The 17,235-nt window shown below is 39.0% G+C and overlaps 1 protein-coding gene across 5 annotated transcripts; it reads left to right on the top strand.

Annotated features, from left to right (window-relative positions):
- The first annotated feature begins 3,134 nt into the window (after positions 1-3,134).
- On the top strand, positions 3,135-16,383 carry lhx3 (LIM homeobox 3). 5 transcript variants are annotated; one of them, XM_008424399.3, is made up of 6 exons: positions 3,135-4,952; positions 9,283-9,454; positions 9,598-9,800; positions 12,642-12,793; positions 13,674-13,845; positions 15,086-16,383. In XM_008424399.3, exons 1-6 carry the CDS (start codon positions 4,883-4,885, stop codon positions 15,517-15,519), a joined length of 1,203 nt encoding a protein of 400 aa, XP_008422621.1. In that variant the 5' UTR covers positions 3,135-4,882; the 3' UTR covers positions 15,520-16,383. The 5 variants fall into 5 exon arrangements, with proteins under 5 accessions (XP_008422621.1, XP_008422618.1, XP_008422620.1 ...); XM_008424396.3 differs by having other exon boundaries at positions 9,223-9,454; XM_008424398.2 differs by lacking the exon at positions 3,135-4,952 and adding an exon at positions 6,602-7,473.
- Positions 16,384-17,235: the final 852 nt, after the last annotated feature.

Here is a 17,235-nt window from a genome sequence, read left to right as displayed (position 1 = left end):
TCTATTGGGCAGTCGGCTCTTTAAGGGCCAGCTGTTCAGTTGATAAAATAGTTAGTGAGAATCCTCCGTGATCTAAAAGTAGAGGAACTTTTGATCACTCTTTGGTAGAAGTCTTTTCTCCAACTATTCAAAATTCATTTTAGATATTTGTCCAACAAGTTAAACATTTTGACCCATTTTTTTTGTGTGTGTGTTGTCATGTATGAATAACAAAAGCATACAATGGTGTCACCCTTCCCACCCCACACCAGCCATCCCAACTATATCCCCTCCCCTCTGCTTTAGCCATCTGACCCCCAAGACGGGTAGGCTGGTGGACAGTTAGCCTTGTGTGGTGTTGGGCGTGTGTGTGTGTGTGTGGGTGTGTGCGTGTGTGTGCGTGTGTGTGTGTGTGTGTGTGTGTGTGTGTGTGTGTGTGTGTGTGTGTGTGTGTGTGTGTGTGTGTGTGTGCGTGTGTGTGTGTGTGTGTGTGTGTGTGTGTGTGTGTGTGTCTCTGTATGCTTGCAGGTCGAAGCCAGCGGAGTATCGGTTAGTGTGAGGGCCAAGCAGAGTAGCGGTTGGACAGTTTAGCCAGCTGCTCCGGGCTGCCAGCCTCGGCTTGCCTGGTCAGTGAAACCTTGCCAGATGGAGCCATTTCAAAACAATGAGAGTTGCCCGCTATAGTTGAAAACTATATGTTGGTTACTCAGGCGACAAAGAAGGGTGGGTGTTTACTAAACTAAAATCATCACCATTTCCTTCACGCTGGAATATTGTGTCCCACTTGACATCTGATGACACCGCAAGGAAGACTGATTCAGTTAAATCACTGAATGGTTCCCATGCACTGTTTTGTGTTAAGAGTCACCATAAAATAAAGAACTTGTGTTACATTTTCTCAGTTTCCTTTAACCCACCTTTCACACATATTTGTGCTCCTCCTTTTTCCCTCCCCAAAACAGCAACAGGACGAGGTGTCTGGGGACTGAACTCTGCGTAAGAGTGACCAAGCCTGTGTAATGAGCCGTGTGATTGGCCCCCTCCCTCCCGGACAAGACCACACTTTGGAGGACATGATTGATCATGACAGAAGCACAATGGCTGCCTGGTGTCAGAGGGGTGGCATGGGTGCACACGGACCCCAACGCAGCAACACTCGGCCCCCGCCCGCCCCTTCTTGGTGAGTCTTGAGCGGTTGGTTACACACACAACAACATGTTTTGCACATTCGGTACATGTGCACGGTTAAGTATGCAAGAGGAAATGTTAAGGCCTGCACACAAAATGTTAAGGCCTTCTGTTTTAAAGAGCTATATACAAAATAATTGTTAGTAAGTCATATAGCAATCACTGTTTTTGATCATATACATAAAGACAGAAATGTCATAAAAGTTAGGTCATTGTTAGACTGTTTTGTCTTTACAGCTCCAGCTTATTAGTTTTGGGGGGGTTTTGTATGTGTGTGTGTGTGTGGGGGGGGGGGGGTGTGATTGCGTGTGTGTGTGTTTGGAGAAAAAATATTTAGTTGTAATGCTTTCCTAAAGGCACATCAACAGTTGAGTTCTTTTCATTTACAAACGTAGTAAATAATTAACTCATGTTCACCATTCCTGTCAATTCAGGAATAGCTCAGACTAATTTATTTTATTACAAAACCAACTAATAATTCAGAAAAAAACATTGTTAAATTTCTACTTTAAGGCAACATAGAATGTCTTACACCTGCATGAAAAAAACAACTTTTACATTAGATCTAAATGAATGCACTCATGAAAATGCATGCAATCCTATTTCTGATATTTGCTTTTACCCTAGAAGCCTCCTGATTTTATTAAATATTAGCATTTCCTGAACCATCACATTCTGATCATAGCAAGTGACTCTTCTTAGAACAGGGACGAGAGGTTCAATTTCAGACACGCTGCTTGTTCTTTTGAAGTGGTCCTTGTCCACACAACACTCGTGAGACCACTGATCCAGCTCATCGGGGTCAGAAATCAAGTTCTCAGAGGTGCAAAAGGCAGAGTCCTTATGGAGGACAATTAATTGCCCAACGCAGCTGCGTTCTCAAGAGGGACGCAGGTGGGTTATCACTTCGCCAATCATTTTGGATGATGCTCCAAATAATTTACTGTGTACAAACAAGAAAGGAGTCTTGGAATGGTTTTAACCAATTAGTTGTAGGAAAAAGGAAAGTTATGAAAGTAACAATATTTCAAACTGTGCATGGACTTTAACCGTAAACCACTGTTCCAAGCTGTTAATGCAAAAATTAAATGTACTGTATAAAATTCTTCCTTTTATTGAAATTGAAAACAAAAATTATTCCTAATACTGGAAACAAATAAAACACACTGATACAGTCCTAATAATATAATATTACTTGTAAGATTTGCTTATTGCAAATGAGTAAATCATTTTACTCGACTGTTTCTTGTAGGTATCAAGAGGAAGTGTCACTAAACAACGTGACAATGCCATAAGACATGATGGCAGACATGACGGTGTTTTTTATTATACTGGGAAAATGGCTCACCACCCAGGGCAGCATGGCCTACGGGATGCCCCCAAGCACTGTAACTGTTTATTTATATTTCCAGTCATTGAGATTGGATGACCCTCCATGTGGCTGGAACAGTGAAAATACTGTAGAGCTATAACAAAAGTGGATAATAATGCAGAAGTTTCTGATTCTATTGGCATTAATTATTAGTTAGTGTTATTGCACTGTTGTTAATGGAATCGGTGTTACATTTGCTACTTTCCATTTCACAGTTTGATATGTCACATTTTTAAGCCTAAACTGCATCATTTCACAGACATTTTTCACAAAAGACATTTTTCTTTAGATTTGTAAAACTGTTTTCTTACCTGTGAAAACAAAGTAGTTTTAATGTTCTAAAATGGAGTCACCTTCAAATTCTCGCCACAAATGATGGGCAAACTTGGATTTAATTATTCAATATTGAGTCCAGAGTCCATAACTAATAAAACACCATTTCAGGCAGGAGTGTGGGGGGAGAAGGAGAGGATCACCCTCCTGTGCCATTCATGCAACAACAAAAAAAGAGAGAGAGAGAGGAGAGAGAGAGAGAGAGAGAGAGAGAGAGATAGAGAGAGAGAGAGAGAGAGAGAGAGAGAGAGAGAGAAGAGAGAGAGAGAGAGAGAAATCCACTGATGACAAAGAGTTACGTTTCTTCATGTTTTTGCAGGACTGGTGCCCTAATTGAGCGAACTAATGAACACCATAGTACTTCTATAATTGGCTTACACTGATGGTGAGCTGGGGTGCTGGGCGAGTAAAATTGAATCAAAGCTGTACATAAGAAGCAGTATTTCGATCCTAATTGGCAAATGAGTAAAACGTGGCACAAAGCCAACTAGGCAGCTCTGAGTAGCGTGTGTTTGTTTACTGTAGCCATGCAGGGCATGCCCAAGACTGGATGGGGTCCTGAGCAGAATGTGATTTTGGCGCATATTAATAGACACGACTTCAAGAATACAGCCCTAAAGGTTGCTTACATTGCAAATAGCATGTCTCAGAGTTAATTAGTAAATCAACAGTTTGCTGCTTTGTCATCAACATGCTAGCCATAGGCTACTGTACCATAAAGTGGCTGTGTGTCTCAGTTCGTACAAAATCTACTGAGATAGGGTTGCTCATAGTTATTTTGGCTCAATCAAAAGTATGAATGTTTCTTATTTCAATAGAGTCATTTAATCAAAACCATTCAACTTCAAACTGACTGTAATAATTGGCCAAATTGATTTATTTTCATTTTATCACTGTACAATTAAAAAAATAAAAAAAATAAAAAATAAAACAGTAAATAAATAAGAGGTTGTACGTGTATGTATAATAAATGGTTTGTTGGAAATAGAAATAGGAGAGATGAAAGGCAATATGCTATTATGGATTTATGTAGAGTGACTAGAATTGGATGGTTTCTTGGGGGCCCTCTGCACGCATGGGCTGATTTCACTTACACCAGCTCTGACAATATCTAATCATTATGGTCAAAAATAAAAAAAACAAGACATGCAACAAAGTTTATCGTCATTATAGCTCACTGGTTTGGTAATTTTGGCCAAGATAACATGCTTACACAACACTCTCCTATCATCTATACATGCAGAATTAAAACAAACAAACAAACAAACAAACCAATAAAACGGAAAGATGGGAACGAATAACAACAATGTCCAGCCTTCACGTCGTGCGTCTTGAAAGACTGACACATGCAACAAAACAAATATAAGAATACAGAGAGAGAGCGCGCGCGCGAGAGAGAGAGAGAGAGAGAGAGAGAGAGAGAGGAAGAGCGTGAGAGAGAAGGATAGGGAGAAAGAGAGAGGGAGGGCAAGAGCAGACCGCTCTCTGTGTGAGCGAGCTTTAAAGATTGCCACGGGGGGTGATGGAGCAGCACACACGCCCCCGCAGCCAGGTTGGAGGAACTCCCCCTTCAGCACCTTGGACAGAGGCAGCGCTGCCCGCCGGAGATTTTTACTGGAAGTGGGAAAGCGCAGGCTCACAGTCGGGTCAGCTGACGCCGCTCGTGGTCAGACACTTCTCTCTGCCAGCCCAGCCATCATCCGGGGTTTAGCGCCAACGAGTTACTTCATGAATATTGAAGAAATCTTGCTCTGGGTGGGTGACGAAAAGGAAAAAAAGGCCATCTTTTTCTTATTGTTTTTCTTTCCTTTTCCTTTAAAACTTTTTTTTTTCTGGCCACAAGAGAAGAAACTTTAACCGAGTCTAAAGAGGATACGCCGCAAAGAAAGTGTGATTTTTAGATCCCTTTCGCAGATTTTCTGAATTTTTTTAAATTATTATTATTGTTTTATTATTATTTTAATCACAGGGCGCGTCTTTTCTGAGACATTTTTTAACACTTCTTCAAAGATGCTGCTTGAACACCCAGGGTCAAGCTGTCAAAATTCTGGAAATTTTTCCCGGTACAGTTCGGGTCAAGGTAAGTAACATCTCCTTCATACAATTGATAAGGATTAGATTTAATTAGAAACAAGGTTTATATTCGTGAAGCTCACGTGTTCATGTTGGGCCTACTAAAGTCTTTAAGTGAATATGAAATAGTGAATAATGCAGCAAATCACACATGGGCCACAAACTCTAGCAAGCGTCTCACTTCATTATATCCAAAGAAACCAAACTTGCACAAATAGAGAAATTCATAAAAATGTTGAGAGGTACTTCATTATAGAAATAAAAAAATATATTAGACGTTATGAATCCATAATGAGCAATCATTATTGGAGAATTGCACGACCAGATGCTATGCGCCGCGGCTGTCATTTCACACCACAGCCTGCAGTCGCCACGGGAGCGCAGTGAGACGCACGGCGGTTAAAGGCTGCAGGCTCTGAGCCGGACAGCATAAGCGACAGACAGCGAACAGGCGCAGAAAGCCGCTCCCATCCGCACAACAGCCAGGCCGCATGTTCAACAGGTGTCCCATTTCTGGTCTGCCAGGTGGAACACCTGAGGTCTGCTGTGTCCACAAGGAAAGAGATCAATAATTTGTTGTTGCAGACGTATGATCTTCTCATCAAAGTTGTGTGTTCGACACTTGTTTTATCCTCTCGCGCGCTAAATGTATAAATATGTTTGTTTGTCAAAGTAAATGACACAATACGAAAAGAATGGAAAATGCACTCTGATACCGACTTTTGAAACGATTTGAACGATATCACTTTTTAGTCGATTTGAATTCAACAAAAAACAAATAAAACAGCCGGACGTATTTGATCGTCTTTGCAACTTTCCCCAACTGACTGTCCATTACTCTGATGGCCATTTTATGGCTTTGTTGTCACATTACTGTTGACTCACCCCCTCCTCCTTCAACAGCGTCCGATCAATATGACATAAGAAATATCTTATCACAAAGCTGAAAAGTAACTGTGGGACCTATGAACCCCACACCTTTCTCCAAAACGCCTTTCATATACTTCGGAAATGCAGGCAAATGGGGCATTGATTTTAGATTCATCAGCGGGCCCGGCCGGTTTGTGGCTCTACCCGTGATTTCCCAAGGCGCTCTTTTGTGCCAAAGATCAGTGTCAATAAAATTCATTGGGGTGCTGGCCCGATCAACATGTTATTGAACAGCCAATCTCCCCCCTAAACAAACACTTGTCTCTGAATGCTCGGCTCACCTGCGGGCACAAGTAGCATCATGAGTGTTAGTTGGATTTAAAAACATATATATTGTAGATTATGTCAAAGGTTTTAGTTGAATAATAATAATAATAATAATAATAATAATAATAATAATAATAATAATAATAATAATAATAATCTTCTTTCCAAAAGAGCCACATATCAGAGGAAGTCACAAGTAACAACATCTCATCGTGTATTATTATTATTATTATTATTATTATTATTATTATTATTATTATTATTTAGCCTTTTTATTTTCAGTCAGTTCAGTGCTGACATAAAATGAGCCCTGTGGGTTCAATTTGCAATATTTCCTTCTAAAAATATTTCCTTCTAATTCGTTTATTTATTATTATTATTATTATTATTATTATTATTATAATTATTAGTAGTAGTAGTAGTAGTAGTAGTAGTAGTAGTAGTAGTAGTAGTAGTAGTAGTAGTAGTAGTAGTAGTTAGTTTGGAGTTTTTTGTTGTCTTGGGGTTTTTTTTACATTTTATACATAATTTCAATAATATTTTGGTTACCCTTTTCTGCCTTTCCTATTGCTTAGGCATGAAACTGTATAATTTTTTTGACGTTACAACATTAGAATAAAAGACAAATTGGCACTTTTTTTTACTGATTGATTTCTTCAAACGATAACAGGACAATTCATTCTTTCTGTTTTATGCCCAGGTAAAACGTACCCAGTTCTCTCTCCCACAGTGAAACTGATAGATTACAAATCAAACTAACCCGATATGACCTTGAACATTTAAAGAAAAATAGATTTTTCATCGACATGTTTGTTTTTTTAGGCAAATAAATCAAAAATCAGATGTGAAGGTACGAAAGAAACACTGATCCATGCTGTTCTCATCAGCAGCTTTTGGTTTGACGCCTCTGAGCGTCGAAGCTCTACTAGCTTCTTCTCCCCTTGCCTCCTGCTCATTCCTCTTCCGGGTGAGGTAGTCGGTGGTTGATGTTGATCTATCAGCCTGTCGCCCAGGGAACGGCGCAAGCAGCGTAATCCTGCACAGGCTCAAAGACAGTGCAGCATAAAAAAAAATAAATAAAAAAAAGAAGAAGTGAACTCCGCTGCGCCCTGGCGAGCTTTGGTGCGGGACTCTTTGCTGGCCAAATTTTGAAACCACCTGCCGCGCGAGGTTTGGACTGTGCGTGTGGATGTTCGAGCCAGACTTGCTTTACTTTTGGCGTAAATCATGAGGTATGGAAGGGCATGCTGAGAGTAACTGTCCCAAAGAGGCACCAAGTAACACGGAGATGCTCCTCGCTCTGCTGTCACACAGTGAGGAGTTACGGAAAGGTAAAAGCTACAGGCACGATTTCTACATCTTTTGAAGTATTTTTTTTTATTTAACAAACGTTTCTCTGTAAAGTATGATTCAATCTGCTAAATTGTTAATATGGGCTGGTGGGAGACGTCTTGATACGTTTAGTTTATTAAACTGGTGTGTACATCTTCCATATTGAACATCTTCGGGTGTTTCATTTCCTAGAGGATCAGTTTGTACTATTAGAACAGCTTAAAGAGCAAAGAGGACATATGTCATTTTTGCACGTTGGGACAAAAATATTTATGGGATTAACATTTGACCTTTGATCTACCTGAATTCAGATGAGCGAATGCAGTTTGGTCACAGTTTGAATCCGGAAATGTCTTCTCCGGATTTATTTATTTTTATTATTATTATTATTTTCATTTTCTTGCATAACAAAAGTTTATTATATGATGCACAACTTCAGTCATGCAGAAAAGGGACCATTTATAATTACAATAAGTGTTCTTCCGGCAATTCAGAACGGCTTACCACGACAGCATCAGATCAAAAACTATATATGTATTATTTATTTTTTTTTTTTCTTCTAATTTTACAGTTTTGGTGTTGCACGTATATGGGAATAAACTGCTTGCCCCCCTGTAGTGGTGTAAGCCGTGAGACCACAGGCCTGCAGCTTTCTAGTTTTACTGAGCTGCTCTAAATTATGGATGACCTGGATACACCTGTTCCTGACGCCGCTTGCTGCTGCTGATGCAAGTAGAAATGGCTCCTCAATGTTTCATGACCTGTCCTCCCGCAGAACAATAGCGGTGCGACTCATTGCAGGGGCTGCACGAAGTGCTTGAGCTTCTTTTAATTAGTAATAAAGAGGCCGAATAACATCGTATCTGGCATTTCGGGTTTTGTTTTGCTTCAGTCCTTTTGGTGTGCTTTTATATGTTAAAGAACAGGCGGTATCAAGGTTTGAAGTGGTTGCTTATTGTAAGTTATTGACTTTTTCCTCCGGCACTTTTACAAAACTAAACCTTGGAAAGCGTGACTTGTTCCTAAAGGCATTGATCGTTTTGTTTAACCGTGAAAATCTCCACCTTATGGTTTTATTCGGATCCCGTTCTTAATTAAATATCAGTTACAAACAGTACATCCTCAAGCCAAATTAAATTTGAAATGTTTCCTGCACGTTTTAGAAAGAATTGCATCTGAATTGTATTTATTTGTTATTTGTTTAACAGTCTTTATCCCTTTTATTATTATTATTATTATTATTATTATTATTATTATTATTATTATTATTATTATTATTCGAAGATTTTACAGGTTATTTTCACTAGAAAAAAATATATTTAGTCATATCGCAGGCCAGTGACGTAGTAAATAACTAAACCTGACCAATAATCGAAAAATCTTCTTTCGATCACCTGCCACAAAAACAAATAGTTAAGACATAATAAATGTTGTCTTATGCATTTTGGGTTTCGTTTATTTATTTATTTATTTATTTATTTATTTATTTATTTATTTATTTATTTATTTATTCTTTATATTATTTAGTCTTAATGTTTATGCAGAAATTCAGGCTTACACGTGGATCATATTTATTTTATTTTATCATTGACAAAGACCTATTTGCGCGATACAATTCCTATAATATGCATGCAGTTTCATACGTATTTTTTTGTATTATTTCACAAAAAGATTAATGAATGAATTTGTCACGTTTTACCGTGAAAGGCCGTGCCACATCACAGAAACGGGCGTCTTTTCTTTTACAGACATTCCCTGCCGCTGTCACCCGGCATCCCGTGATTCCCGCTTTGCCTTTTCTCCGACAGAAATCCCCGTGTGCGCAGGCTGCAATCAGCACATCGTGGATCGCTTCATCCTCAAAGTGCTGGATCGCCACTGGCACAGCAAGTGCCTGAAATGCAGCGACTGTGAGGCGCAGCTGGCAGACAAGTGCTTCAGCAGGGGCGACAACGTCTACTGCAAAGACGATTTCTTTAAGTGAGTTCCCTCCCTTGTTTTTGTGTTGTTGTTGTTGGGTTTATTTTTTTAAGATAATGAGTATAACTATTGATATCATTTTTTGTCATTATTAATTAATTAAATAGTTAATTAATTAATGGGAAGCCTCTCATGTCCAAAAGGAGATTTGGCACCAAATGCGCGGCCTGTCAGCAGGGGATCCCGCCCACCCAGGTGGTGAGGAGAGCGCAGGACTTCGTCTACCACCTGCACTGTTTTGCGTGCATCGTGTGCAAGAGGCAGCTGGCCACAGGTGACGAGTACTACCTGATGGAGGACAGCAGGCTGGTCTGCAAGGCCGACTATGAGACCGCAAAGCAGAGAGGTGAGCCGGCAGACTCCACAATCGCATGCGCAAACTGTGCCGTCAGAAATACTGTGCTGCACATTTGGCAATGTTCGCACCTGGAGTTGTGTGTTTGGCGCGGCGGAGAGGTCGTCTGCAACTGCGACCTACCGCCTGTAGTTGCATCATTTTCAGCAAATCAGTCATTACTCAACAGAAGAAAGTTGAGAAAATATGAAAGGGGGAACGAGAGGGAGCGGGGGTTATAAGTTTGCGCTCTAAGGATTACCTTCTAATAACTTTTGTGACCCCAAATAAGGTTGTGAGGGAGTCAAAAGTACAGCCTAGAAAGGCTGATCTGCGTGGGAGGGGAATCCTCAAAGATGATCTCTTTTTGCGAGACCTGCCCAAGTTATGAGCAAGCTTTGCGACTGTTTGGGGACTTCTGATCGCCTGGGGCCCCTGGGAAAAAAACCAGCATGTCCAACAGGAAGTGATGATGAAATACACTAAAGAAACCCCTAGTTTGAAAATAACATTAATTCATTTTCAAGCTAATTTAATTATTTATGTTGTTTGTACCTCAATTAAATTTTATATATGCATAATTTCAAACAAGCTGCACCGAAAAATATATATCAGTGATTCTTGAGAATAGGGACAAAACAGGTCCTATGGATAAAGCACAAAATTTGAATAAAATATACACAAATATTATCTTTTCAAATATCTGACTAAACTAACCTGGGTCATGTGAGCACAACAATGTATATTTTCCAGGTATTTGCTGAATGTTTTTTTTATTTTAAACATTGTAGTCGGTGGATGATGCCTATAAAAGACCTTGTCCCGGAGCAGAACTCAACACATTATAATAGTTTAAAATAATTAAAGAAATACTAAAATTATATATTATGACAATTAAGTATAAGTAGTCATATGAATAGTTATAAAAGTATCAATAAATTGAATTAAAAATCATTTTTGTATATTTTCCAACTCCATTGAAATTTGTCCCTAGTTTTTGTCAACACCGTCAGAAATGAAAAGAATGTAAAAAAAATCAGGCATTATTGGGGGGCACCAGAACTTCTGAGGACCCCATGACCACTTCCTTTCTCTTCCTTTGCTGAGAGGGCTAGTTAGCTCTGGTTAGCTTAAGTTATTCTTTAGTTTTTTTCTTCTTTTTATTCCTAAGTTGTTTGTCACAACCATGATGTGTCAAAACCATAACTGACAATTTACAAAACTTTGATGAAATTATGTGAAATAAAAGCTTAATTTTGGTATATTATAAAGATTTCATGGACCTGATGAGCTACAATATGGCCTCCTTCAGAATAACATCATATAAATTGAGGTAGTTTGGCTTTTTGTCAACTCCATCAGTTTTTCTGACTCTTTCAGTGAAATTGTTGTCAAATCTCACTTAAATGTGCAATTAATTCATTTTAATGTATTTTACATAAATTGCATTACTTCACATGTATGAAGTTTTTCATTTTACTCACTTTGTCACCACCTTCAGTTCTGGGTCAACTCCTTCACGCACTGTCAACTCCGTCAGATGGACATTTTGTTGTTTTTTTGTTTTAAATAATATTTATTTTGTTTCTTGAGAAGCATTTGTCTGTAAAATGAGTAAAAATATCACAATTAGGGTCATTAAAAATTATTTTTTATTTAGTATTGTCAGATGGTGATGACAGCATTCTAGGTCAGGGATTAAAAATGTAATTTAAAAAAAAAATGTTGCAACTGGGAGCCTGCACCTTAGCATCTTCACATTTCCAAAACATTATTTGTCATATTTGCATACATAAGATTGAGAAATAACAAAAAAAAATTAAGGGAAAATGAAAACCCATTTTGTCCCTATTCTCAAGAATCACTGTGTATATATATATATATATATATATATATATATATATATATATATATATATATATATATATATATATATATATATATATATATATATATATATATATATATACATTTTTTGAAACTTTCAAATAGTTTGTAAATTCAAACCAACCTTCAAAATATGCTACCAAGAACATCTACAAGTAATACACACTGTAATTAGGTGCCCGTAGATCACTATAAATAAACTTTTCCTGTGGTTGGTTGTGAACACAACATCATCGCTCTGATCCAGCTTTATTTAACGTGATTTAAAATGGAGCAGGTTCTGAGTCATAACCACTGCATCCCTTTTTTTCATTTCGGCAGCCTTCTTTAGCTCACACTTTTGTGAATCCCAACAGACTCATTCCAGGGCTGGGCAGGCTGAGCGTGGTCAGGGCTTTTATCTCTCCATCTGTTTGTCCGCAATTTACATTGCTGATTTATGCAGGGAGTTAACACAAGTTTTTGCAAAAAATACACACGTTTATTTTGCTAATGACATGGTGCAATTATTCAGGCGGCGTCCATTTGGGATGATGGTTTTTGCACTTTGCTGGGCACTTTGGAACAGATGTTCAGACAAGCAGCAAGTGTGTGTGCATTGCATTACTATAGTTCACAAACAGGGAGACACGTATCCTGTTTTGTAAATTCTCAAAGTTGTATATTACAAATTATCTTCTTGCGGCTATAGAGATTATGTGCTTTTATTAGCATGTTGCATACCAAGGACGCTCATGTGGAGTTTCTCACGTCAACTTTAACGGCAGTTTTTCATTGTGACAGCAGCACTGAAAAAACATAAATCCCACAGAGAATTTATGTATGCTTCACTTTGTGTCTACTTATTTTTCTTCTGCTTACTGTTGCATTCGTCTCCATTAGTTTCATGCTGGAGCAACAAAAACTAATCATACAAAGCAAAAATTACTTTTAGGGTTACCGGAAGATCGCTTGTGTTTCTTACAGAAGCAGACTCCACAGCAAAAAGGCCCCGGACGACCATCACTGCTAAACAACTGGAGACGCTGAAGAATGCCTACAACAATTCTCCAAAACCGGCCCGCCACGTCCGGGAGCAGCTGTCGTCAGAGACGGGCCTGGACATGCGGGTTGTCCAGGTACAGTACATTATTCTCTATTAAGAGCTACTCCATTAGTGTCCTGACTTCATTATCAAGGGACAATTGAGGCTGATCTGGCACAGACTCACTGTACGAACAAGTGTGCGTATAAACTTATAAGAGGAAGTGTGGAGGGTATAGGGGGTGGGGGGGGATTTATGGCCTGATGTAGAGAAATGAAGTCGGCATGAAAGTCGGCGTTGTTTAAGTGCAGTCTCGTTAACAATACTGAGAGGGCCCCTCGCATATTGTCCGCTACTGAGGAGCCTCGCCGCCGGTTGCTGTAGGTGTTAGTCGTATATATTGTTTTATTTGCAAGGACAAAACTGGGGACAGAAGCCACTAAAATGCCCCTCATTATTCAGTAAAAGGGAAGGGGTGAAGAGGGTTCACGCAGGGTGGAATATCATTAAGAAGAATGTCGAGTTGCACGCTTTGTGCTCAAGTGACCTGAATGAATTACTGCTAAGTGTGAGATTAAGGATTCAAGTAAGGACAGTTCAAATTTAGACGTTACAGCGAAAGCAGGGATGAGTTAGGACCAAAAATGCGGAACATTTTTTAAAATGATTTAAGGAGTCAAGATTAATGATGTGATAAAGCAGATTTAGGGGGAAACTGGTCCCAGGTCAAAGGTCAATATTCTTGTCTTGGTTTTTAAGCATGAAGTGATCGTTACGGTGTGAAAATCACTACCTTGACTGTTTTCTCTTTCAGATCAAGAGATTCATTTTGTAAAATGAATTAAATAAAAAAAATTTTTACATTGTTTTTGATAAATCACCACTGGAAAATCAAGTGACCTTTTCCCATGTATCCTTTGGTCATCTACCATTACATTTTCCATTTCTGACATCTCGTTTTTTTCGCCCTTCAGGTTTGGTTTCAGAACCGACGAGCGAAAGAAAAGCGACTGAAGAAGGACGCCGGGCGGCAAAGGTGGGGCCAGTATTTCCGCAACATGAAGAGGTCACGAGGAAGTTCCAAGTCTGACAATAACAGCATTCAGGAGGAGGGCATGGACAGCGATGCTGAGGTGTCGTTCACAGGTATGTTTTGTCTCTTACAAATAAGAAGGTACATGGCATGTCTCAGAGACAAGGAGACTGAAACATAGTCGTTATTTACATTGAAGTTTTTTGGTATTAACAGTAAACACTTTTAATATCCCAACTTTTCTTTTTCTTTCAGGGTTATGCAAAATATTTGCTATTTCACAGATTTTATTGTGTATGACGTATGCTGTAAGGTTTATAGATACAGTCCATCGCTGCATTTGCCTAGAAATCAATTAAAGATAAAAAATTATTTGAAACAGAATGCAGCACCAGCTGCGACGCATCTCGCACAACATCGCGGAAGTGCAGATGTTGGTGGCCTAGAGCAAACAAAACAGAGTTATAAAAGGCAGTAGTGAGAATAAGCATCGTAGTAAAAATGATGATCTTTTCGTTGTTTCAAATATCGTCATGAAGTCAAAGTCAGCTTAAAAAATGTTGCTGTTGGAGTAAAGAGAAGATGTGAGATGTTATGAAACATCACATGAAACAAAGAAAATTGCATTCAACACTGTGTTTTTGTCTAAAGGAGATTTTACTTACACAAAGACAGATTAAAAACAGAAAAATAACGGCTCCTCTAATTACTTTAACTAGCAAACATGACCTTTCTTAAAAGTTTTAGACAAAATGAAAGGGATATTTGCAAAATCTGCTCTTTGTCGCATAATCCATAATGTAATGACTGACCAGTGACTTTGTTTGCCATGTCTCCTTTAACATATCCAGTTTTTCATCCAGTGTTAGTCACAGTAGCAGAAGAACGCAGCTCTTAATGTCAGATAAGTTATAATACCCAAACGTAGGGAATCATCAACGACTCTGCTTTTGCCAGAGAGAAACATGTAAGAAAAGCTGCTACAGCAGCCAAGCAATTTGTCACTCTGATACGAATCTACATTCAAAATGTTAAAAATATCCACCCCCCGCAACATGAATGCAGTCCAATATTTTTTTCTAAAATAAATTAAATTTGTGACAAAAGTTTACTTCTATGAATACCTGATGTTTGCAAGCCTTGCAAGAATATTCAGTGACTTCAAACTAATTTAGTTTACAGATTTAGATTAAACTGTGATTGAACCCAATGATCGGATTGACTAATGAACATGTGTTTGCCTACACTTCAGTGTGTAGGAGAAATATACAAGTGATGGCACTCACTACTGAGAATTACTTAAAATTAGGTCAAATCAACCACTTCTTTTTTTTCCCCATTCGTGTTGCACAGATGAACCGCCCATGTCAGAGCTTGGCCACACCAACAGCATTTACAGCAGCCTGAGCGAGTCCTCTCCAGCTGTAGGAGGACGCCAAACCGGCAACAACCACAGCTCCTTCCCGCTGGACCATGGCACGCTTCCCTCCCAGGACCAGTTCCACGACATCCGCTCCAGCAGCCCCTACGGCCTCCCCCAGTCGCCAGGGTCCCTTCACGCCCTGCCGAGACACCAGCCTCTCATCACCAGCCTCGTTTACCCCGATTCGGGCCTTTCCATCATGACTCAGAGCGGCGGACCCGGCGTCAACCCCTCTGTGAGAGTCTCCATGGGGGCCGCCAACGGCCCCAGCTCAGACCTCTCCACTGGCAGCAGCGGTGGGTACCCGGATTTTCCCGCAAGCCCTGCGTCTTGGTTAGACGAAGTGGATCACGGGCAGTTTTAATTTTGACAGCGAGAAACTTGACTCTGTTGTCTCCTGCTGACGTTCTTTTCGTGTTCTGTTGGACTGAAGAAATGCGGGAGTCGTGCAAAGGGGGCGGTGTCTGTGTAAAGTAGCAGAACACTGGTCAGATCTCACTTGCAGCTGCCAGATTAATTTAATATGTAAGAGAAAAATAAAAATTATTTAAAACGTGATAACATAATGTTTGCAAATTACCAATTTGTCACTAAATCTATTCTTTGTAAATGCCACTCTGGAGTCTTTTAAAGAAAACTAGCTAGTGGAGGAAGAACTGGGTTAGACGTTAGACACTTATATATTTTATTTTTTTATTTATTTATGTTTTTTGCTCAAATCCCATCACACTTCTCTCATTTAACTTGATCACTTTTGGCATGATCAGGTGAAAAATCCAGTTCAATGCGTAGCATCTTTAAATGTCTGTTTGTTGCCAAATGTCTACACTTAAGTATATGCGAAAATATACTTAAATATACACTTAACGTTTATGATCCATAAATGTGGAGACTTTATTTTTATACAAATCCGATTCTTGGACATTAAAGAAGGCGCTGGGCATGAGGACTTTGTACATTCTTGAAAAATGTAGATATCATGTTAAAATAGTACCCAGGGGTCCAATCACTTCTATGCATTTGGTGTGTTCTCAAATGTGTCTCGTTTGCTTTGTTGTACCTGAAACCATCTCAAAGATAAACTGTGGAAATCAGAGTTGGGGAATTGGGACTGGATGTATATGTTTGTTTATGTGGAAAATGTTTTATGTATTATTTATTCCCTACTGTAATTATGACGATTCATATATAAATAGCCGGACTTTAATAAATTTCACACCTTACAGAACATGGAGCTTAGGTCTGTTTTGTTGGTCTGCGAAACGGCGCATCTTACAAGCAGGGGATATCCGGTTCATCTCAAAGTATCTGCAGTTCCCTGCCATTCTGATAGCGAAACTAGAGAAAGCCTGCAGTTGTGCCTATGTCTGCAAATTGAGTATCTGGCTACCTACCAGCACTGTATCAGGGGTTCAACAGCTCTTTAGTGGAGAAATTTGATGCAGTCAACTCATCAATTCAGAGATTACTGGGCCCTGTTTCCCCCAAATGCCCCGATGGGAAAGGAATCTCCAATCCATTATCCAAGAAGGGATCGAGTGCCCCTCGTGAATTTCCTCATTTGTTTAGTTATTCAAAGTCGGGTTCAATTAAATAGATTAAACAGTAAATGTCTGCGTCACCGTGTTTACGTGAGTGGGCCGTGCCAGTACGACGAGCGTGTGCGCGCCTGCATGTTTATGCATTTCCTTTTAGTGTAGTCAGCGTTCAGGCTCTGTGAATGATTTTTTTTTGTGTTTTCATGAATACTTTCTTACATAATCTTTAGGTAATGAGTTTTACAGGATGTTAGATTTATCAGCATTAGCGAGACGTTTGAATGTGCTTTAAAAAGTAGGAAAAATAATTGTTTTTATTCGTCAAATTTATAAAATTGATACGTTTTATAAAAGTAATTTTTTTAATCAAAGGTGACAGGTTCTTCCTTAAAACAAAAATTAAATATAGCTTTAAAAAAGAAACAGAAATAAATGTACGAAATGCCTTCAGTCTGAATTAACAAAATACAGAAAAACATTATAAAACATAAACTATTGAAACTCAGCATTATTGTCTCTTTTTGTTAATTGTTGTAACATTT

Source organism: Poecilia reticulata, chromosome 12, assembly GCF_904066995.2.
Source record: "Poecilia reticulata chromosome 12, P_reticulata-male-v2, whole genome shotgun sequence".
Taxonomy (NCBI): Eukaryota; Metazoa; Chordata; class Actinopteri; order Cyprinodontiformes; family Poeciliidae; genus Poecilia; species Poecilia reticulata.
This window is presented reverse-complemented; position numbering and strand designations above follow the sequence as displayed.